Here is a 22,392-nt window from a genome sequence, read left to right as displayed (position 1 = left end):
AAATTTTGTTCGGTTACCCTTCCTGGCTAAATTTAGGTAAAGTAAAATGAACACATACAATGCAGTTTGGCACCAATGTAAACTAATGTTTTTTAACTGTTTTGTCCTGCGCGAAAGCTGCTTTTGTCCATAAAAGCTTGTATGCAGCAGAAGAATGTGGCGTACATCTTCACTTTTGCAAAGCGCTATTGATTAGAATGGCACCATTTGCATTTAGATTTATTACCCTCTCCCCTGCAGACGGTTTTTGATTTTGTAGCCGTTCCAAGTTTCCTCTGTTCTCGTGTTACAGGTCAGCAAGATCAGTCTGGTGGATCTGGCAGGCAGCGAGCGAGCTGACTCGACAGGGGCGAAAGGGACAAGGTTAAAGGTGCGTCTAATTTAACCGCACCACGCGCCGTCGTTCCGAGAAGCCGTGAAGCGATCTGCCGCTCTCTTCCTCGGGCGGCTATATTTGGAGACCTGCCGCACGGGACGTTCACCGAAAAGGAATACGGCCATTTTGCAGTGAAATTAATCTGATTTCTTTCCACCGGAAATGACGACTTGGATTGTGTGCGTCTGATCGGTATGAAGTGGAGGGATTAAGCTGTATGACCCTTCTGTGATGGTGACAGAAATGCATGGACGTATAGCAGCACACCAGCTGTCATCTTGTAAGAAAACACACCTACAGTGTGCACCGGTTTCCCTTCTTAGACTGAAATGTAAAAATTTAAACTGCTATTTTGGGGCCTATAATGTAATTTAAAGAACTTCCTGCTTTGGCCAATTTTTCACTTTGGAGATCAAAATCATGCTTTTAAATTAATTCTGACCAGTGATCACATTACGCTGCATTCAGCGGCTTTAAATTGCAGCATGATTTGGCATAGAAAAGTTCTCTTCATGGTAGTTGGCTGTTACATCATCAGGCTACAATAGCTGCTTTGTATATATTCCATCTTTCCCACACTTTCAAATGCTCATACTGAGGGCCATTTCTCTTTCGATCTCTGGTAATGTTGCAGTCTGAATCTCAGCTTGGAGCAGTTTCAGGGTTTGTGCCCTGTGACGTATGAACTACATTGACACACTCATAGACATTAGCCGCTTGGTGACCAGGTGGACATTAGTTGCCTAATGGGAATCTGCAGTACCTTTGTGCAGATTTCAGTCAGTAGTTCTGAATTTAAGGGGGGCCAAAAACCTTGATGGTTGCCTGTCTGACACTGAGTAACAATGTAGTCTGTGTTCTTCTTTCCAAAAACATACAAAAATAATTGGTTGCGGGCCACGATAAAGAGTATTAAAATGCAGACAAATGTTAATGTGATGAGAACAGTGTCCAAGCTTATGCTCAGTTATGACGTCTAACATTCAACTGTCACATCACAATTAGCTCTCAAAATGAATGGGATTATTTTTTGCATGATAATTTTGGATGCCCGTAGCTGATAGATAAGACATGACTCTTTCCCTCTGTTGCTGTTTCAGGAGGGGGCGAACATCAACAAATCTCTGACCACTTTAGGCAAAGTCATCTCAGCCCTGGCCGAGGTGGTAAGTGTTGGGACTATCCAGTTTCCGTGACTGACAGACCCCGGCCTGGCGGGTTATGCTGTAACATATCCCTCTTGTCTTGTTCTCTCCCTTGTCTCTGCTTCGCTGCTCAGGATAACGGTCCCAGCAAGGTAAACCCACTCAGCTTTTAACCAGTGACTGTTGCAGCTGTGCAAACGTGCGTGTAGCCCAGACATCTGTTAAACACTGCCCGATCCATCAGTTTATTAATTCTTCACCCCCCAGCACAGCTGACCCGTCTCTCATTCTCTTGCTTTCCTCATCTCATATCGTATGCGGTAGGACTAACTTGGGTCGTCAGTTGATATTCTTTCCCATTTCCGCTGAAACCCTTTGTTCATTTGAAACAGAGCAAGAAGAAGAAGAAGACCGACTTCATTCCGTACAGGGACTCTGTGCTCACTTGGCTGCTCAGGGAGAATTTAGGTATGAGCTTTTGTGCTAAAATTCTAATGCTAAAGGTATCCCTCGTTTGGTTAGTTTGCACCGAAGCCTGATGCAAAGTGAGTCCCTCCTCTCCACGACTCATGACAGCCACACAGAAGAATGAGTGATAATGAAGTGACAGTCTCACCCCCATTATCATTGCTGAGAAGAGGCTGTTTATACATGACTGCACTGATTACAAAAGTTGCCTGACAGTACAATATGCTGTGCGTCCTTATGTAACCAAGTGTCATCTTTTGACTAGTCTGTGTGCTTCTGTGAGACTGTTTTTCCCCTTTTTATAATTTAGAAAAAGCAGCATCATCTCTTATTTCAAATCTTCTGAGATGCTTTTCTTTTTTATGCAAATGCATTGTCATAAGCCTATATTGGGTCCTAAATGAATTTTTTTCATTTCAGGTTTATCGTTTCTTAATGGCTTGTTTTATTTAGATTTACCGGATTCAGTTAATTTTAATTAGTGTGAATGTGACCTTGCTGTTGTGTGCTTCAGGTGGCAACTCTAGAACTGCCATGGTGGCAGCTCTTAGCCCAGCCGACATCAACTACGACGAGACCCTTAGCACCCTACGGTAGGGCCTGTTTCCTGCCGACCCTTTCTCAAAAAGACGAGAGGAGCATGTAGTAAACCATTACCATCAGCCAGGGACTGCCATGAGCTCCCCTGTGTGACTGTTCTCTCCCTGCCCGTCCCCTCAGATACGCGGACCGAGCTAAACAGATCAAGTGCAATGCCGTCATCAATGAAGACCCCAACAACAAGCTGGTGCGCGAGCTGAAGGATGAGGTTACGCGTCTGAAGGAACTGCTCCGTGCCCAAGGGTTGGGAGACATCCTGGATGGTAAGTCGGCCCGGTGTCATTTCCTCCTGAAGGGCACCACATGCACAGGATACCAGACCAGTCAGTAACTCCGTCATAAACTCTGACCATGGACAGTGGCACATTTTTGACAAAAAAGGCTTTTTGAAAGTAAAAGAGTTTTCCAACTCTTACCTTCCATCAAACCTTTTACCCCATATTGCACAGAACTCCATTTACCAGCACCAGTTCACAACTGGCTGCTTATATGTATTGCATTTACATTCCTTAGTGTAGAAGACGTTGTTATCCAGGGCATCTTGCAGAATCATGCATACTACGAGGCTACACAAGTTTCAGTGTACATGAGTATATGAAGCTGTGCTTTGATAAACGTGCTGTCATGTGTAAGTGCCATAGTGAAGGGGAAAAAACAAAAATCAGTAGTAAAATTACTGTAACGTCAATCACATTACACTTGTACTCAACAGATTTGTTCAAGGTTATTGTTCTATGACTAAAACTGTAACAGAACTAAACGAACACTTTTTAAAGCCATTTGAAATGGTGGTCACCCTGGAACTGTCACCTTCCTTATTTTACCCAAGACCTCAACATGCAATAGATGTACTGTACAGATTATAAATAACGTGAAATATAAATGTATATATAAATATGCTTTTTATACTTGTAGGATCGGCATGGAATGAATGGTTCCTTGTGATGTTATTAAATAAAACAGTCCGTTTTTAACATACTGCTTTGACACATTAAAACCCTGTATCTATGAATAGCCGATTAATTGAGTCTGTTTTTCCCTACATGTATTAGCACCCTTATTGAGGTTGTATCTTTGTGTCATTAACTCTCTGTCCCTCAAATGTATCCTGTGTGAATGTGTCATTCATTCTCCTCTTTAACATCTGAAAGCGTATTTCCAGTCAGTCTGTGTGGTACTAACCCTACCTCTGACCCCTCTCGTATTTGCCTGCTTCCGTTCAGTCGAGCCAATGGGAGATGATTACCCAGGAAGTGGAAGCAAATGTGTGTATTTCCATGGTGATACTGCTGCTGCCTTGCTCTCGCCCTCCTGTCCCGATAGCAGACCCGCTGCTTCTCCTCGACATCCAAACAGTCCTCTTTGCTTTGCATGAGCCTAAGGAGTCAAGGAAGCAATGAGATGTCCTGAATTGAAGCGAGGGTGTAGTTTTGCTGCTGTCGCCTGCTCTGTTGCCGTTCTTGCTATTTGCAGTGCATTTTCTTTAATGCCTGAGTAAGGTTGAATGCTAATGACGCTGAAGCAAAGGGAATTTTTTATGGTGTTGATAGTAAAACTTCTGACTGGCACATTGTTTATACCAATTACTGCTGCCATAGCCCATGTATTATAGCTGTTGTGCTTTATCTGGCAGCAATGAAATCATTTTCCATTAGCATTCAACTGTATTGCGATCAGAAGTTTAGTGATTAGTTACATCAGCAGTTTTGTGGGTTGCAAATTTATGCTTCCGACTCTTCTGCTACAGAAGGGGCAGATAGAAATGCCAGAAATCAGTATCACTTTAAATGGAGTATAAGTGACAACTCGTAGTACTGCAGCACTTACAGAGCTGTTTATGGTGGAAACTCCTGGGATGATGACACTGCATTCTGGTTGAGTAGTTTCCAAGTGTACCCAAGTCCTGGTCAAACAACCACCAGAAATGGTGAAAGTGCTCTTGTAGGGGGTTCGTCATTCTCTGGCACAGTAATACTCAGCACAGTAGCAGCAGGTGCTCCAGTTTCAAGTTTCCTTTTCCAGAATTTAAAAAAAAATTTTTTTTTAGAATAATGTTTGGCTCTCGAAGCTCCAAAGCTAGTGTGAACTGAGTGGCGTTTTGTGTGTTGAGGAGGTGAATTGACTTTGTTGCTGTTGCAGTTTTGCAGTGACTCGAGACCGAAAGATCGGAGTACCCTGCAGCATGCTGCGCGCAGATCCCCATTGGCTACATCGGCTCATCCCTCTTTGCCCCGCGCTCTGTGACCCGCTTGCCTGTGCTCCTCCTCCACCAAACCTTTCGTACAAGGCTGTTTTCACACCGATTCCAGTCTCCGTTTAACCTACGCGACAGATTCCTGCAATTAAACTAACAGTTCTTAAATACTGTTCATGAATAAATATAATACTATTTACACCAAGTGTAGTTTGATTGGGACTGAGGTTTTATAGAGACCCGATTCATGACTTTAGCTCAACATGTGTGTTGCCTGCAAATGGATGAACACATTCTGTTGATTTAGCCAACTGTCAAGTTATTTTTTAATGAGGAAGCATTGTATGCTTTATGACACACTTGTTCTTTAAATCCCAGGCAGTGTTGTGCCATTGTGAGTGCCAGCACTGTTGGCAGAGGTATTCATCCATATGTTCTCAAGAATTATAACTGACATTGCAAATGTAGTACCCATGAGTGGGTATGCAATTTCACTACTGTGAAAAGGTAGACTACAAATGCTGTAGCAGCATACCTCTAGTTCAGCTTCTCTGTTTTTATCTTGAAACTCATCTACAAATAGTGTTCTGATCTGAGCCCCAAGACTGATTTTTAGACGTGCAAATTGCTGTGTAAACCCACCGGTGTCCTGGTGTGAAAATGGCCTCCTACTGTGATTGAGGTTTTTCTTACTGCTGTCTTTTTTACTGTGGTCCCTCAGCTCTACTTGAGTGTCTCTCACTCGACTTTCCTCCTCTTTTCTTTCTTTCTCTCTCTTTCTCTCAATCCATTGTCTGCCCTTTTTTTTGTTTTGTTTTGTTCGTTTTGTTTTCTTGTTTTCTGCTTCCTGAAAAAAAACCCCTGCGGCTCTCTACTGTGGCTCAGACCTGAAAGATATACACAACAATAAGCATAGGTACATGCTGTCCTCAGAGAACCAACGGCCTGGCCATTTCTCCACAGCGCCTATCGGCTCTCTGTCCGCCTCCCCGTCTTCAGGCACGCTCAGTAGCCAGGTGGGCCTCCAGGCTGTCACAAGCATCCAGGAGCGCATCATGTCCACGCCCGGCGGGGAAGAGGCCATCGAGCGACTCAAGGTATCCCAGCACGTTGCGTCGCATTTAGCTCGTTCCGTCGCTCGCTCTTGCCCCGAGCGGCTGAAGTTCACGATTGCGTTTGGTACGTCTGTGCGAACTGAGAATAGTAACTGCAGTAGTGAATAGGTGACAGACGCAATGCAACAAAAAAAAAGTTCACCGTCATCAGCTGTCCTGTAAATCCTTGTCAGTCTAGGAAGCATATCCAGTGTTAAGCCAAGTGCTCAGGTTGGTGGAGTGCTATGTTAGAAGGTCAAACCCTTCCTCTTTCCTCTTGTGGTTTGCACTGTAGATGGTCTGAGCTTGTATAAAATGTTGCTACATTACATAACCAAAATCATTAATGCAGTTACACCTTAATTCAGGGTGGTGATCAGCCAATTGCAAGCAGCCTGACTATCAAGTGAAGTCAAACTTTTTGTCCCAGCCTGGGAAATTTGGTTGCAGACAAGTTTAAAAAAAAACAAGACATATTCATGCTTAGAGAGACTGCATCACATGACACATGCACAAACCGTACAAGGACAAGGTAACTAAAAGCTCTAAAATGTTTTTTTTTTTTTTTTAATCACTCACCCTTAAAGATGGTATCAGCAGCCGATCTGGCATTTGCTCCTGCATGAATGTAAATCACTGAAACAGATATTTGAGGAAATTCCCTCGTGAGGTAGAAGGGCCTTAGCAACAGACAGCAGCTCTATGTCTGCTAAACAATTTTGGTCTCCTACAGCTGTGTTACTGCACCATTTTCGATTTATATACAGGCAAGCATCTCCTCCCTTTGATTTCCACGTTACCTGATGGTCACGATCAAGTTGAATTGAAGTCCAAAAGCCATCAATATCCAGGGAGGAATATTAAGTCCATGTCTGTCAGCCAAGTTTCAGTCAATGCCATGATACAGGCGCCTCTAAATTCACATAGGTGAATGGCATTAGTTTTCAATTTGTTTAGTTTATTCCTTAATAATTGTACATTTGCTAAGATCGTAGCAGGTAGTGGTATGCAGTTAGTCCGTTTTCGTTGTCTAATCTTCCACATTTTTTTTTTTGACTTCACACTTTTTACTGCTTTTACTGTTTCTATCTGTTGTTACTAATATCCAATGTTTATTTAAGAAATAGAAACAAAAATATAAAAGGTAGTTATTTATCATTGCTGTGTGTGTGCGCTTCCCCACAGATAATTCCATTTAATTTTGGAATAACTGGACTTTCATAAAGCATGTAAATCTTAAGGGGGAAAAGGCTGGATTGTGACTCCCTTGAGTACAGATATTTATTTTTTACTGAGGCTGGTCATTCGTCAGTGTGTTAATGATCGGTATAAATGTCCCCAAAGGAGGTAATCTCAAAAATATGGATTGTGACACTAACCTCCACTCTTACACAAATTCTGTGGTCTTTCCCTGCTGGGGATTTTAGCTGTGGGTTCATTTCCAGAATAATTTGAACATACCCCAAAGGGAATATCCAGCAACTGGTAATCCAGCGTCAAGTTTCCTTTAATAAATGGCGTGGCTGTTATTGCAGTGTAGCAGTATAATGAAATGAATCACCATGGTAACCCTGATGATGGCTCCCCGTATGCATCGTCGTTGCCTGCGTTTAGTCTTTCCAGCCCTGAGGAAAAGCACTCGGGGGCATGCAGCTAATCTTTGGGAGATCTGGAGTAGTTCCAAGGATTTATGGGGCTCATGTAAAGTGAAGTGTAATTAGGTAGCTCTTGTGGAATATTATTTGGTTGTTATGATTTTATCCAGGATATGACTACACCAGGTCAGGTTTAGAGATTGTTACATGTGAAACAATAGGCAGGTTTTCTGTCTGAGTGTAGAGTTTCTTTCAGTGTACGGAGCTGAAAAAACAATATTTATCGGGAAAGGTTTCAGGGTACTCATCTTGCTTCTCTCTCTTCTCTGCCCAATACGATTTCCTGTTTCCATGGGAATGTTCTGGCTGTTTCCATGATACTTGGCGCTTTAGCTGCCAGTCAAAGACATACAAAGAAATAGTGCTACTAATGTCGCTGGGACAGCCTTGAATGTTGCTTTTGGGTGGGAAAACTGAGGGAATATTTGGAGTAATATTGTTCTTATTTAATCAGGATGATGTGTTGCTTTTTGAAAGATACCTTATCATCAGTTTTAAATCAAGATGGGGACAGACAGATTGTGTTCATAATCAAATATAATGGGGTGCAAAGTCAGGTGAGGAATTTGACCTGGACACTAAGGTTAACATCACATCTACCCTTTCAAGAAAATGCTCTGCGAGCTTCGGGAGAACCAGTTAAGACCTCATTTTAACATATTATCCAACGGCTTTCAGCAAAAAGAACTCCGAGGTTATTGCATCTCTTCGGAATCTCTTGCCAAAGGCAGCACACAGATTAAACCCCTATATTATATTATATGAGTTGTGGGATCCCAATTGTTCTTTTCAGATCGGGATCAAATTGTAAGAAAAACGTTAGGTCTTAGCGTTGCAACTTGCCAAGTATGAGATACTGATCCGACTGGTTTCATGCTCCTAATTGTTTTTTGATGTCAAACAAAATTTGGGCACGGTCCTCTTGAATTGTGAATCGTGTGTCATGTGTGAGAGGTCATACAAGCCAATTCTGTGTTTCAGTGACCATTGACCAATCAGCAGGTAGCTCTGTGTATGACAAAGGCCCCAAATTTTAGTGAGAGTCAGCTGCCGGACGCATTTTAACTGCTGGTCTTCCGGCCTAAAGGACAGCCAGAAACATTCCGTTTTCTGAAGAAGACCACAATCTGAAAAGGCTTTCAGGCTGATGGGAGTGTAGAATGCGGCCATCTTGTTTTAATGTTCTGTTTCGGGTTTTAAGGCTTTATTTACACTGGTAATTTGAACCTCCAATTGTAACCAATTTTTCCTCATAGTTGGTTTTAAGGTGCTATGATTTTTCTTTTCAGTTCTGAGCTGCTAAACCATGGGCACCTTTTATGAAAACAAGTGTCACAGTTCTCTTCATTTTTTCCAGCTTAGAAAAATAACCACACCCTGAACCCCCCTGTTTCCCCCCGCAGGAATCTGAGAAGATTATAGCTGAGCTGAACGAGACCTGGGAGGAGAAACTGCGGAAGACCGAATCAATCCGCATGGAGAGGTCAGTGAGGGGATGGGAGGACAATGTGTGTGTACGTCTGTTCGTTTGTCCTGCTGAGGCCACCATACCCCACCCACCACTGCACTCAGTCAGTCATTTCCCAATACAGAAGCCCCAGTCCAGAGGGAATCTGACACTTCAGCTCTGGCATTTTCCAGGAAGTCAGAGTGCATTAGCCAACCTTCTTTAGAACATCTTTCAGGAAGAATATGTGCGCATGTGACTAAGTGTGAATACATGCGGCACACAGTCTAAAGGAAAGCTTTTCCTTTGACAGAATATAAGACCGAGAAAAGTCACGCAGATTTTTTGCAATTCCTTTATCCATTTTTATTAATCTGCTTTTATTTTAATGTAATTCGCTACTGTATTGGCTGAATGCTGGTGATATGTTGTTCAGCTGCCAAGAAACAGCATTACATTTTATTAAAAATAAATATGGGTGTATTTTTGGCTTTCTTTGCATTGCTTGCATTGGTTTTTGATATGAATACATAAGTATGTGTGCATCTGAGTGTTGATATTTTGTTCCGATTAACCCCTTAGGGAGGCACTCCTGGCTGAGATGGGCGTGGCAATCCGTGAGGATGGGGGCACCCTTGGAGTTTTTTCACCTAAAAAGGTAATCAGGGTTTCAGATCACTGAGGGCACCAGTCACTCTCCTCTGTTGGCCACTTGGACAATACTGGTTATCCACCCCTATTATGATGTAATTAAACCTTACATGCACAGTTATTCAGAACTGGGCCTTGGGTAGTTTCTTTGTTACTTTAATGAGGCACATTCTGTTTCCCCCCCATCTCCAGTGTCATAATTTAATTTCCTTTTGCAAGTTCTCTCCTATCCACCGTTCTTCTCTTTTTTTATTGTTTTCATTATTTTTTCATTCTTTCGCTTCTTTTCCTGTGTTCTGTATTTGCCCTGGAAAGCCAGCTCTGATTATTTTCCAGGTAACATGGTCTAGGAAAAAAATTAATTTCACAATTTGCAGTCTCTGACATCTTTTGGAAATCATTTTGCCTTTTGCCTAGAAAAGCACTGAAATATGTGTTGTTTCAGTGTTAATGTCTTTCTCGGATCTTTATGTGAATTTCAGACCCATGATTGTCTATATTCAAATACAAATGTTCAAACATATTATTCCTAGAATATTTTACAAATGTTAGTATGATCCTTCCTAGCATCTTTTGGCACAGTGGTAGACATGTCAATGTTTCATAGCAGCAAAACTGACACTCAAGGTTTTTAAAAATCAAAAACAATGTTTATTTTTCTTATTTAGATGGATATTTTGCAGAGGACAGTCTCCGCTTGGTTCGTTATTGTTCAGAGCGTGCACAGGCTCAGATTGTTGTGCGGTGTGCAGTATATGCACTTGAGCAGTCCTCTACTGATCTCACTGTGGGTTCTCTAATCAACAGACTCCTCATCTGGTCAACTTGAATGAAGACCCCTTGATGTCAGAGTGTCTGCTTTATTACATCAAAGATGGTATTACAAGGTAATGGGCTCATTGTCTATTTTTAAAACTGGAATAACTGGGTCTTTTCTTGGCAGAAACCTACTGCTCCGGTGGTTTTCGCATGTACACTCGAAATTTAAACTGTTATGAGAAATGCCCTAGCGTGCCCAGATGGGTGCCAATCCATGGCGCACACCTGAATGTCGTGAAAGTGGTACTGTCAGCTGAGGAATTGCCCCCAAAATAAACCCATTTTGTCTGAAATTGGAAAAAGCTGTTAAATTACATGGGCCATCATCCGTTCTGCTGGTGGTTGTAAATATAAAAATGGGCAGCACCGGGCCTTGTGCATAACGGTGCTGATTGGTCGGGGGAGTCTCTGGGTCTAACGCAGCCTACCCGTGGGCGCAGGGTCGGGCAGGCGGACGCTGAGAGACGGCAGGACATCGTTCTGAGCGGAGCTCACATCAAAGAGGAGCACTGCGTTTTCCGCAGCGAGAGGAACGCGAACGGCGACGGTGAGCATGGGGGAGGGGCGCCTCTCTCCACGTCTCCAGGGAGACGGGAGACACAGCGGTTCCTGTTTTGTTCTTACAAAGTTCCATGGAAAAAATGGGTCACTTGAGGGTGTCCTAGCATTCATTTGCAAACTAGCATTCAGTTATATATGAATATTCTGGTAACTGCTGTTGTTAACATATAATATTAATACTCTTAACATATAATATTATAATGGTATTTTTGTTGTTAGCAGTTGAAATAGATTTTACTCTGTAAAGTTTATCCTTGACTTACCAATGCTGGTTTTTTTTTGTATAATTATAAACTGTATGTATAAATGATTTTCAGTGTGGTACTTTTTCAGTTAAAAAGAAGCTGATTTTACTTGTCAGACAAACATAATATATTGATAAACTGTGCTTAACTCTTAAAGAAAACCCAACGCTTAGATATTTGACATTGATATATCGAAATTCACTGTGCTATTAAAATACTGTAAATGCATATTAAAATATGCCGAACCACAGATAAGGATTATTGTGTCATCCTGATAATGTTATTGTTGTTGGCCCTACAGTGATTGTCATGTTGGTGCCTTGTGAAGGATCAGAGACGTACGTCAATGGCAAGCGAGTGGGTGCCTCCGTGCAGCTACGCTCAGGTCAGGATTCCCAGCATCCCTTTCACCAGTGGTAGACGAAGGGCGGGGTAGCATAACATTTAAGCAGCTAGACTTGCAGCTCCAAGGTTTAGGGCTTGATTCACAGCTTGAGCACTGCCATTGTACCCTTGAGCAAACTGAATTGCTTCAGTAAATATCCAGCTGTATTAATGGATTTTATTAGAAAGAATGCTGGTCTGGATAAGAGCGTCTGCTAAAGGCATAAAATGTAAAGATGTAAATGGAGGGAAATCTAGTATCCTTTTAATGGCACTCTCATTGTTTTGTTGAGCCTTGGGGAGGAAGTTACACAAGGGAAGATGTCTGAGGCATTTTAAGAACGTTTAAACAGATTTCAGGCGGACATTTTCACTTGTTGTTTTGTGTTTCTACGTCAAAACCACTGACTGATTTTGTGTATGTGTGTGTGCGTGTGTGCGCATGTGCATGTGTGTGTCTTCATTCACATCCCAGGGAACCGCATCATTATGGGTAAGAACCACGTGTTCCGGTTCAACCATCCGGAGCAGGCGCGTGCGGAGCGGGAGAAGACCCCGTCGGCAGAGACGCCCTCGGAGCCCGTGGACTGGACCTTCGCCCAGAGGGAGCTGCTGGAGAAGCAGGGCATCGACATGAAGCAGGAGATGGAGAAGAGGTAGGATGCCACTGTGTGTCCAGCTGGAGGCTGTTTAAGCATAAGACATAAGGCCACTAGTGTGATTTTTATTCCCCAAATTATTCTTCAAACTCCAAATCTTCTGTTGAATTAATCATTGCATATATATAGCATTTTCCCGAACGCTCAAAGTGCTTTACAGTGATTGACTCACCTCACCCACCACCAATGTGTAGCACCCAGCTGACTACTGTACTGACTTTCAAGCCATCCCAATCCCCCGCCCTCCATTGGCCCAAGCAGTGTTTGTCACAATTACCGAGGCATTACTAGTTCAAAACAGGACTATGTCACTCGCCAACATTGATTGCAGCAGCAGGCCTGTGTGGCTTTGTTGTGAAGGCTTACACTGGTACGTCAGCCAGGGTGTCCTGCTAGCTACCAGTTGTCTTCCTTGAAGCGTACGCCTCTCCTGCAGACGTCCCTGTCTCTGCTGAAGTATGCTGCGTGGCTTTTGGTTTGGAAAAATGGTAACTGTTGTACTGGAGGAATGCTTCAGCCACATATGACTGGCTGACTGATGGATTACACAAGAGAACAGGAAAAAAGTGTTTCGCTTACAGTAAACATGTTGGCCGTCTCCTACTGTGTGTAGAAAAGGTGTTCTCATTTCTCAGGCTGACTGAAATGGAGATCTTGTACAAGAAAGAGAAGGAGGAAGCAGACCAACTTCTGGAACAGCAGAGATTGGTAAGCCCAGATTTGTTTCTGTTTTAAGAGTCACAGAAGAAAAAAATTATGATTGGAATTTGTTGCACAGTGGTGAATCAGTGCCCGCTCAGGTTTAGCTTTAGTTGAATATTTAATTTTGATCTACAGTTATGCCTATATCATTAGATATTTATATATTCAATTATTTGTGCCAATATTAAACGAGGTCTAAAAGGATCATTTTGAATGGCATGGAATTTAACACAGAATGGGGTTCACTTGACATTTTATTGCAGAATTTTGCAGAAGGCGATCAATATTACTGGGAACTTTGCTCAGCAAAGCAAACTGATATTTAAGAATGCTTTTAAGCATTTTGTGTAATGTTTTAAAATGAGCTTTGAATATAAAACAGAAATCAAAGCTACTGTTTTATCTGATGGTTATGTGGAGTTGCTGGTCTCTTTTTAAGCGAGTGGTTTTTGTTTTTCTTGCTTTGTTGAATTCTAGCCAGCACTAATTCTGCACTCTAAGCTCTGGCACGGACTGGTCACAAAATGGCTTCTTATTGCAAACGCATGCATTTTCTCTGCCTTCTTGCATGGAACTCCACTAAGTAAGGAGCACTGTGGAAATATATACCAAAATGTATACCTTGCTCTCACATTATTGCAGAATTCCTTCAGTATATTCAGTGGAGAATCAAGTATTCCTGCTTTTTCCATTTTTGGTCCATTGTTTCATTCTTACACTCAAAATGACCATGCAAAACAGCACACATGTTGCATTCTTATGGAATTTGTAAAAGGAAAACAGCTCTTGTCAGTCCCATAAGATTATCCCTGTTGGATTCAGTTGGCACTGCTCAATATTTGAGCCCCAAATTGTAGTCTTCTTGCAGTTCCAATATGGAAAACAAATGTTAAAATCACAGCTGTGATTGATTATAACATCCACTCAGGTTTGCTGCTTTTGCATGGTTTCTGGTTTCCCATAGTTGTTTTTCTTGTAGATTGTTTTAACACAACCTTCTTATAAAGACAGAGTAGTGGTAGTATTTCTGGAAATATGTTTTGGAACCAGAGTTAAAGTGTGCAAGCCTTCAAAACACTTTAGTAGCTCCCAGATAAAGGTCTTCAGTGGGTATACATATGCGATTAAACATCACTCCATTGTGAATTTTATATAATTTACAATGACTTTTAACACTGATTCCTTCTCTTCCTGCTGTCAGTCCCATAAGTATGTATGGGGGGTAGAGGGGGTACATACATGATCAGTACATTTGAATATGTTTTTAATCATGTATTGCTGAATCCCTATTGTACCGCAAACAAAAGTTTTGGAACAACATTTCGGATGAAATATGTACTCATCTCTTATTTATTATTATTTTTATTTTTTTGTTATTTTATTTTGGTCCATTTTAGGTATGCATTGTATGAACTTTACCTATGTATAAAATGAGAAGCTCTAGTTTCTCTGAAGTATCTTGTAGTGTAATGCATTAACAATCCTTGTACTCACTTTCCTGCTTGTTCTCTGTCTACTTACTGTATAATAAACCTTGAATAGCTCTTGTGTGGTCTAATGTGCTACTAATACTAGATGGACTCTAAACCCTCTCTTTTGTCATGGACTTCAAATGGAGGAATGCATGAAATTTGCCTCCACTTTTTTGCATGACTTTGTAGCATGTTCGGGGTGCAGCTTTTGTCAAAACAAAAACCAAAAACCAGAGTACTGAGTCCATTTTTTCCATCAAATATGTTATTTTGTTATTTATGTTATTGGAACCCCAGTCATAACTTTACCTTTGTGTTTTACATTCATATGCAAAATAAGGAATCGGTCTGGCCTGTGGATTGATAGTCCCTTATGAAATGTTGCCTTAGGGCAGGGCTGCCCAACCCTGTTCCTGGAGATCTACCGTCCTGTAGGTTTTCATTTCAACCCTGATTCGGCACAGCAGATTCTGCTAATTAGCAGATCTCTAGCTGTTGAATGAGGTGTGCTTTTGTTAGGGTTGGAATGAAAACCTTACAGGGTGGTAGATCTGCAGGAACAGGATTTGGCTGCCCTGCCCTTCAAGGTTTCCTTCCCCTTCAGTTATGTTGGACCTTTTATTTAAAAAAAAATTAATTTGGAATTCTTCAAAATAGCTTCAATGACCATTACTGATCATTTTGTTTGGGATAATGCTAAAATATTAGTTTACACACCTCAATGAAAATTAAAACATTTTAGTATCTGAATCTCGGGTTGGTGATTGGTGTCCTTTGAAACATCCCAGAATATTCCAGGGCCATGATGTTTTCTCTTTTGCATATTCAGTTATATTCGTTAAGCCACCTTTAAGTTTTTTTTTGTTTCCCATTTAAATTTTGGTTTGGTTTTTTTGTGTTTTTGGTTTGTTTCTTGTTTTTGTTTTTATAAAGGACGGAGACTCTGATAGTGGCGATGACTCTGATAAGAGGTCTTGTGAGGAGAGTTGGAGACTAATCACCTCCCTGAGGGAGAAGCTGCCACCCAGCAAGCTGCAAACCATTGTGAAAAAGTGCGGCCTGCCTAGCAGCGGAAAACGCCGTGAGCCAATCAAAATGTACCAGATACCCCAGCACCGCCGCATCACCAAGGACTCAAAATGGGTCACCATCTCCGACCTCAAGATCCAGGCGGTGAAGGAGATCTGCTACGAGGTGGCGCTCAACGACTTTCGCCACACGCGGCAGGAGATCGAGGCCCTGGCCATCGTCAAGATGAAGGAGCTGTGCGCCACGTACTGCAAGAAGGATCCCAACGAGCGGGACTCGTGGCGTGCGGTGGCCCGGGACGTGTGGGACACGGTGGGAGTTGGGGAGGAGCGCATCGAGGACGTTGTGACCAACGGGCGGGGCCCGGGCGACATGGACGACCTCAAGGTGCACATCGACAAGCTGGAGGACATCCTGCAGGAGGTCAAGCTGCAGAACAACATGAAGGACGAGGAGATCCGCGCCCTGAGGAACAAGATGCTGAAGATGGAGAAGATCCTGCCGCTGATCAACACGGCCGAGGGCCAGGAGAGGCCCGCCCCTGCCCCTGCCGCCAACGGTCCGCGGGAGGTCAGGGCCCACCCGGAGGTCAGGGCTGAGAGCGAGCCGTCGTCCAGGGCGGCGGGCGACGACGCGTCCCTCCGGCGGGGCCAGATGCGCTGGATGCGTCAGGAGCAGGTGCGTCTGAAGAACCTCCAGCAGCAGGAGATCTCCAAGCAGCTGCGGCGACAGAGCGGCCCCCACCGCTTCATCCCTCCGGAGGACCGCAAGCCGCGCTTCCCCTTCAAGAGCAACCCCAAGCACCGCAACTCCTGGAGCCCCGGCACCCACATCATCATCACCGACGAACAGGTCATCGAGCTGAAGGTGCCCAAGGACGCCCTGCAGGAGGAGGAGGCGCCCCCGCGGCCCGCGGACGGCCGGGACCCCCAGATGGGCGTGGCCGTCCAGCGGTGCCCCCGCGCGCCCAGCCCGTCTCCGCAGAGGAGGAGCAAAGAGGCGGAGCCGGGTCAGGGCCTGCAGGCCCAGAGACACAGTTACAGGAACCAGCAGCCGGTGCGCGGCCGCAGCAACTCCTTGAACAGCAGCCCGCCGCAGCAGCAGCAGCAGCAGCCCGGCAGCCCGCAGCGGCAGGCCTCCGGGTCCATGGAGTCCCTGCACAACGCCGGCGACCAGGGAAGACCGCAGCTGGCCCACCAGCAGCGCTACTTCCATCACCCCATGCAGCAGCAGCAGCAGCATCGCAGGCCCTGCCATTACAACAGCGCCCCCTACAGTGACATCGCCAACTCCGCCGGCTCCGGCAACTTCCAGCACTACTATGCGCAGGCCGACCGGCACGCTAACTTCAACGGCTTCACAACCCCACCGCGGATGCGGCGGCAGCTGTCGGCACCGAACCTGAAGTCCGGTCGAGAGACGGCGGTGTGACGCACTGGAGAGGCCAAACCCATGATCAGTGGGGATGATGTCACAGAAGCAACGGCGAGACTCGACACGTTTGCGTTCAGTTGCACTGCTAAAACTGTGACCTCTCTCTCTCTCTTTTGCACTGGAACACTTGAGTGTGTTTTGTGGTTGGTTGATCCAAGTTTTTAATTGTATGTATTAAGAAAGCACAAGTTATACTTCTGTGAGTGATGTCTGCTACTCATCATCCCATCTCTATCAATGGTGCCACTGTGTGATCTCAGATATGAAACACAGGAAATGTAGGGGAACTGCCATTTACTGTATATCATAGGCTTCCGTACTTTTTTTTACACTCGTAAAACGTATTATAGCCAAGTAGTGTTGAAAACCAAGCCCTCTATGAACCAACTAAAGAAATACTTATGCTTTATGTTTTATTTCTGAATGTCAGCATGTCACATTTGATTAATTTACTTTGGAAGCAAATTGTTTATGCATTCTTCCGATTGTGTGTGTATTTTAGCCAGTTTAATGTGCACAGTCTAATTCAGGAAAAGCTGTTGGTTTAAAAGCCATATAACAATATCCTTGATGATCATCTGCAGTGTTTGTTTGTTACCAGGTCATTAATCTGTAACACAAGATAAAAATGCAGTTAATTTTAAAAGAGCTTGTATGATGTTGAAATACTAACAACTGGTTTTATGTTCAAACCAGTTGTTTTTTTTTATGTTCAAACCAGGTTGTCAACCATTTTCTAAATGGATTTCAATTTTAATCATTTTAAATGGGTTGAAAGTGAAGAGTGTGGTGGTGGAAACTTGTTTTTAGATAAAGAAGGATGAAGATGAAGAGGAGTGGGTTTGTAAGGTTTTCCCAGTGAATGGTTTGTGTAAGTTGCGAAAGACTCAGAGAAAGTGTTAGAGAAGGCATACGTTTCTTGTCTGGTTGCTTTCTACTGGAGGCAAAAGTAAAGTGCCTTATTGATTTGCTAACAAAACATTAGCATTACTCTGCATTTACAATCCAGCCTCAATATTAAATACCTCTTTTTTTGTGTGAGGACACTTAACCTGTTTCATGCCTAATTTCTGATACATTATGTAATCCAAAACAGTGTTGTTATACCTATAAAATAGTTTAATTTTCAGCATTACACAAGTACTGATAGCCATCCTTGACTATTCCGAACTTGTTTTCATTTGATTTTTTTTTTAGAACAGTGGCTGTTAAGTGTGAGATTTTGGGAATTACCTTAGACACCATCATGTTATATCTGCGATTATAACATTGAAAGCTGGAACACTTCAAACAGCATTAAATTGGAGCCTGGGTTAGTGAAATGTCATTGTGATGGTCCGCATTTCCATCGTGAAAATGGTGTGTCTTCTGAGTAGAGTGTTGTGCCTTCTCAGAATTTGGGAAAATCGCAACCTCATTTAATTCATTTGTTAGTCTGGGGTTCTGCTCTTTTAATATGTATGAAATATAACTCTAAAATATGTTTTGAGGTTGCCATGACTTCCAGTCTGCAGGCCCCAAAAAGCAATTGCTGCCAGCTGCATATTAGATTGCTGTCAATCATATACTGCTCTTTCAAGCTATAATTTGCATGCCATATCGGTCTCCTGTAATCTTCTATTTATGCCTTATGCTTACTTCTGCCACAGTACGTGCTATTGAAAGTATATAATGGTGCTAACTGTTAACTGAACACAGATTGTGGAGGAGGATGTTTAAGTCTGTACAAAAATGAAATGGAAAATTATGTTAGCTGTTCAATCTGGATATAAATGTAAGGAAGTCTATTTCCGTTTTGCTTCCTCCATTCAGTGTTGTACTTTTTGCTGTCTGCAGTAGAACCTATCGTGTGCCTTCCAGGGGTGACATGCCCCAGAATCAGGGTGTTGGGGCGCTTCAGGAGTGAGCACTTTAAGCACCTCAAGGCCAAACTTGAGCACTCACAAGAGATTTGCTGATTTATTAAAAGGGCGTTGGCTGCTTCCTGCAGTCACTGAATAGCATTTTTAAGGACAGAATGAACTAAAATAAACTGGCCAAATGCACACTTTTGATGCTTGTCCTTCTTGCTGAATGAGTTCTCATACTCACACTACCTGAACATCAAAACCAGGGGTCTTCTAAGATGAATGCAAAAAGACTTGGGTTGTTAGTGCTGCGTAATTATGGGCAGAGTTTTGAGGTTTGTGTGGACAGGTGTACTTTGTGCTCTTGCTTTCCAACAATACAGATGAGCATCTCACCCTCCCATCCATGTTTTTCATCTGTTAGTAGTGATGTATTTTTATTTTTAATTATCCAAACATAGTTTGTATCCCACACTGTCAAACTATGACTCTATTCAGCATCCATTGTATTTTCTACACACGTTAATATTGAAAGTAATGCTTCACTCAAAGTGCCATTTCTCCCCAGTTATTTTAGTGCCATGTCTTCTTTTTGGAACATCACACAGAACCAATTTACTGTTTGCTTTTATGTGAGCTGTCTAATAAGTGTCACGTGAGCTTATTTATCATGCCTAAAATGTATGTATGCCTTTGATCATTTTCACACACTTCGCACAAAAATAGTTTGTTCGAAGATCACAGAAAATGAACTTGTGCACAGGAATCATACAGGATATCATGTAAAAAATTTTGGCATGTTCTGGATATTTTATCTCTATACAGAAAACTAACAATATCTCTGTGTAAACAGTACATTTTGGTGTGCACGCTCATTTTATAGCACAAGCTGATTGGCTCTAATGGTGCTTGAGATGAAGCAAGGCGCTTTGATTCAGAAAAATGTATTTACAGCGCTTCCAATTGAAATGCCATTTGTGCTGGTAACCATGGTGACAAGTACTAGAGCACAAGGGGCCCTGTATTACCTAGGTGAAAACTGTGTTTGAGTGAACAAGAATTTTATGAATCATTTGAATAATCATTTCAATAATAGAATTTTAGTCAGAACCTCTCCGCCCCATCTACTGTCACCCCCGTTTCCTCCATAATCATTCAAAAAATGTAGCATTCACAGCCCCCTTTAATATAAAACAACAAAATTCTGGTCAAGTTCAAGCCTGTGGTCAGTCAACCATTTCTTAGTTGATTTTCATGTATTCTAGGGACCGTTGTCTTGGATTTGTCTTTCTTGATTTCATGATTCCATTTACTTTTAAAAGAGACCCAGCACCCCTTGATGTGAAACAATCCCACAACATCAACACTTCACAACCATATTTCTCTATTGGTCTGCCATCCTTTTCAATGTGGGTATCGTCCATCCCATGCCACTAGCACCGCTGGTTCAATTGTGGTCTCATCTGACCATGATGGCATAATGCTGAAGTTCCACTGGAACCGAGGCTGGGATGGCAGTATGTCCATGTTGCTTTTGGGTTTGAGTGACAGCTCTCACTCCCTGTGCATATGTCCTTTGCACAGAGGTCTGTCTGTCCCCTCGTGTCCTGTACACGCTGTCTCTGTGCCACTGCGCAGGTGTACGAGAGCAAGCTGCAGGAGCTGCAGAAACAGGTGGAAACGCGCTCGCTGGTCGCAGAGACCCCGGAGGAAGAGGAGGAGGAAGAAGAGGAAGGTGATGATTATTGCATAGGAGGAACAGAGAGTCGCTTTATCGCAAAACACTGTGGGCAACAAGACAGGCCTGAGCTTCTGATTCCTGTACTATCATGTATTTGCATACAACATGACTTCAGTGACCTTTAAATGTATCCATTCCATTGATAAATGGTAATATAAACATAATTTAAATGAGTTTAAAATTTAAGTACTAGTTAAAAAATCAGCTTTTACCTTAAAAAAAAAATATATATATATATATACACATATATATACAGTAGCATGTTTTCTACACATAATTGTATGTTTCAGGAAGACATGTTGCAAGCTGTGGTAAATTATGTGCACCTACTTGATGCCTGTTCTTTTCAGCACATGTTGAAAGTGCGTTTCACCTGTAAATACAGATTGCAGCAGGAAGTACCCCCCACTTTATATCACCTATTATACTATATATGCACATACTCTCTGATATGGTGTGTATGTATGTAATGTGCGTGTCCCTGTACCTGCCTGCATACCTGCACACGCTCAGTCTGTGATGTCATGTGCTTCGTGCTCCGCTCAGTGCCCTGGACGCAGCGGGAGTGCGAGCTGGCTCAGTGGGCTTTCAGGAAGTGGAAGTACCACCAGTTCACCTCTCTGAGGGACCAGCTGTGGGGGAATGCAGTGTACTTGAAGGAGGCCAACGCCATCAGCGTGGAGCTGAAGAAGAAGGTATTGGTCGATACTGCACACGCACAGGTTTTATCTGGTGAGAATTAAATATTCAAGGGTACTGGACATTATGTGGTCTGGCATTGAGTTAAGTATGGAATCTTTTTTGGAGTGTTATACAAATTCTGCTTTATCAGCTAATATAAAGAACCTATTTTAATTAATTCCAAGCTGCAGCCCTGATGGATTGGTGTGATGGGAAAAAAATCTATTCATTAAATTTGCTCTTCAGAGCTACAAATGGTGCCAGCTGAACAAAACATAGGTAGCTCCAATTGGCAGTGAGTGCTGTCTTGAGGTATCTTATTATAATATTTGTGTTATACACTCACTCTACAGTATATTATGCCCTGGTTATCATTGTATCATTTTTAGATCAGTGTCCGCTGTGTATAATTTGGGAAATATGATATACTCAGAGTGTGTATCATTTCTGTCATAACTTCGGCCATGTTTGTACTCTACCCCCCCACCCCTCCAGGTGCAGTTCCAGTTTGTGCTCCTGACGGACACCCTGTACTCCCCGCTGCCCCCTGAGCTCTTGCCTCCTGAGCCTGAGAAGGACCGAGACCCCCGGCCCTTTCCCCGCACGGTGGTGGCCGTGGAGGTCCAGGACTTGAAGAACGGGGCCACACACTACTGGTCTCTGGAGAAGCTGAAGTAAGATGATTGGTTTCACCAGTCCTGTACAGTCCTGACCAGACCATGAAGATCATTATGAACAAGTAGCAGGGAGACTTGAGCTCTTCATCGGTGTCATTGGTGATTGACTGATATGACAGGCCTGGAGTAATTCATTGAATGTAAATCAGGCCACAGTAGATGATTCATACTCAAACCTTTAATATGAATGCATAATGTACAGATCAGATGACATAATAGTATTACGCAGGAAAATAATATTTGTGTGGGAGTGCTGTCAGTGTTGGTTAGGACTGAAGGGTCAGTGTCATAAAATCCTGGTTGATTTTAGCAGGAAGGAGGATGACAGAGCTATATTTAAATGAGGTAATTTTGACATTGCTTAGGATAGTGGATGAAAAGAATATTCTGTAGTGAAATGAATCTGACAGACTGCTCTGTTGTCTGAGAATGACCCTTTACTAACTGTAGTGTGAGGTGAAATTACTCGGACTGACCTTCGCATTGGGTTTTGATGAGGACTTGTTGAGGA

General features: G+C 42.9%; 1 protein-coding gene across 10 annotated transcripts in view; it reads left to right on the top strand.

The window, feature by feature from the left end:
- Positions 1–22,392, top strand: part of LOC135237102 (kinesin-like protein KIF1B) — a 69,528-nt gene that overhangs the window by 26,564 nt on the left and 20,572 nt on the right. The window contains exons 8-25 of one of the 10 annotated variants that reach the window (XM_064303846.1): positions 293–370; positions 1,477–1,542; positions 1,656–1,673; positions 1,914–1,989; positions 2,504–2,582; positions 2,710–2,852; positions 3,813–3,854; positions 5,669–5,880; positions 8,936–9,015; positions 9,562–9,637; positions 10,438–10,517; positions 10,890–10,996; positions 11,557–11,640; positions 12,115–12,295; positions 12,934–13,006; positions 20,421–20,517; positions 21,070–21,218; positions 21,700–21,878. In XM_064303846.1, the coding sequence (XP_064159916.1) occupies positions 293–370; positions 1,477–1,542; positions 1,656–1,673; positions 1,914–1,989; positions 2,504–2,582; positions 2,710–2,852; positions 3,813–3,854; positions 5,669–5,880; positions 8,936–9,015; positions 9,562–9,637; positions 10,438–10,517; positions 10,890–10,996; positions 11,557–11,640; positions 12,115–12,295; positions 12,934–13,006; positions 20,421–20,517; positions 21,070–21,218; positions 21,700–21,878 (1,820 nt within the window). Of the gene's footprint in view, positions 1–292; positions 371–1,476; positions 1,543–1,655; positions 1,674–1,913; positions 1,990–2,503; positions 2,583–2,709; positions 2,853–3,812; positions 3,855–5,668; positions 5,881–8,935; positions 9,016–9,561; positions 9,638–10,437; positions 10,518–10,889; positions 10,997–11,556; positions 11,641–12,114; positions 12,296–12,933; positions 13,007–15,405; positions 18,988–20,420; positions 20,518–21,069; positions 21,219–21,699; positions 21,879–22,392 lie in introns of those variants that run through there. The other 9 variants (XM_064303850.1, XM_064303848.1, XM_064303847.1 and 6 more) reach the window with 9 other exon arrangements.

Source organism: Anguilla rostrata, chromosome 13 (assembly GCF_018555375.3).
Source record: "Anguilla rostrata isolate EN2019 chromosome 13, ASM1855537v3, whole genome shotgun sequence".
NCBI lineage: Eukaryota > Metazoa > Chordata > Actinopteri > Anguilliformes > Anguillidae > Anguilla > Anguilla rostrata.
Note: the sequence above shows the minus strand (reverse complement) of the source record. Positions and strands in the feature narration are given on the sequence as shown.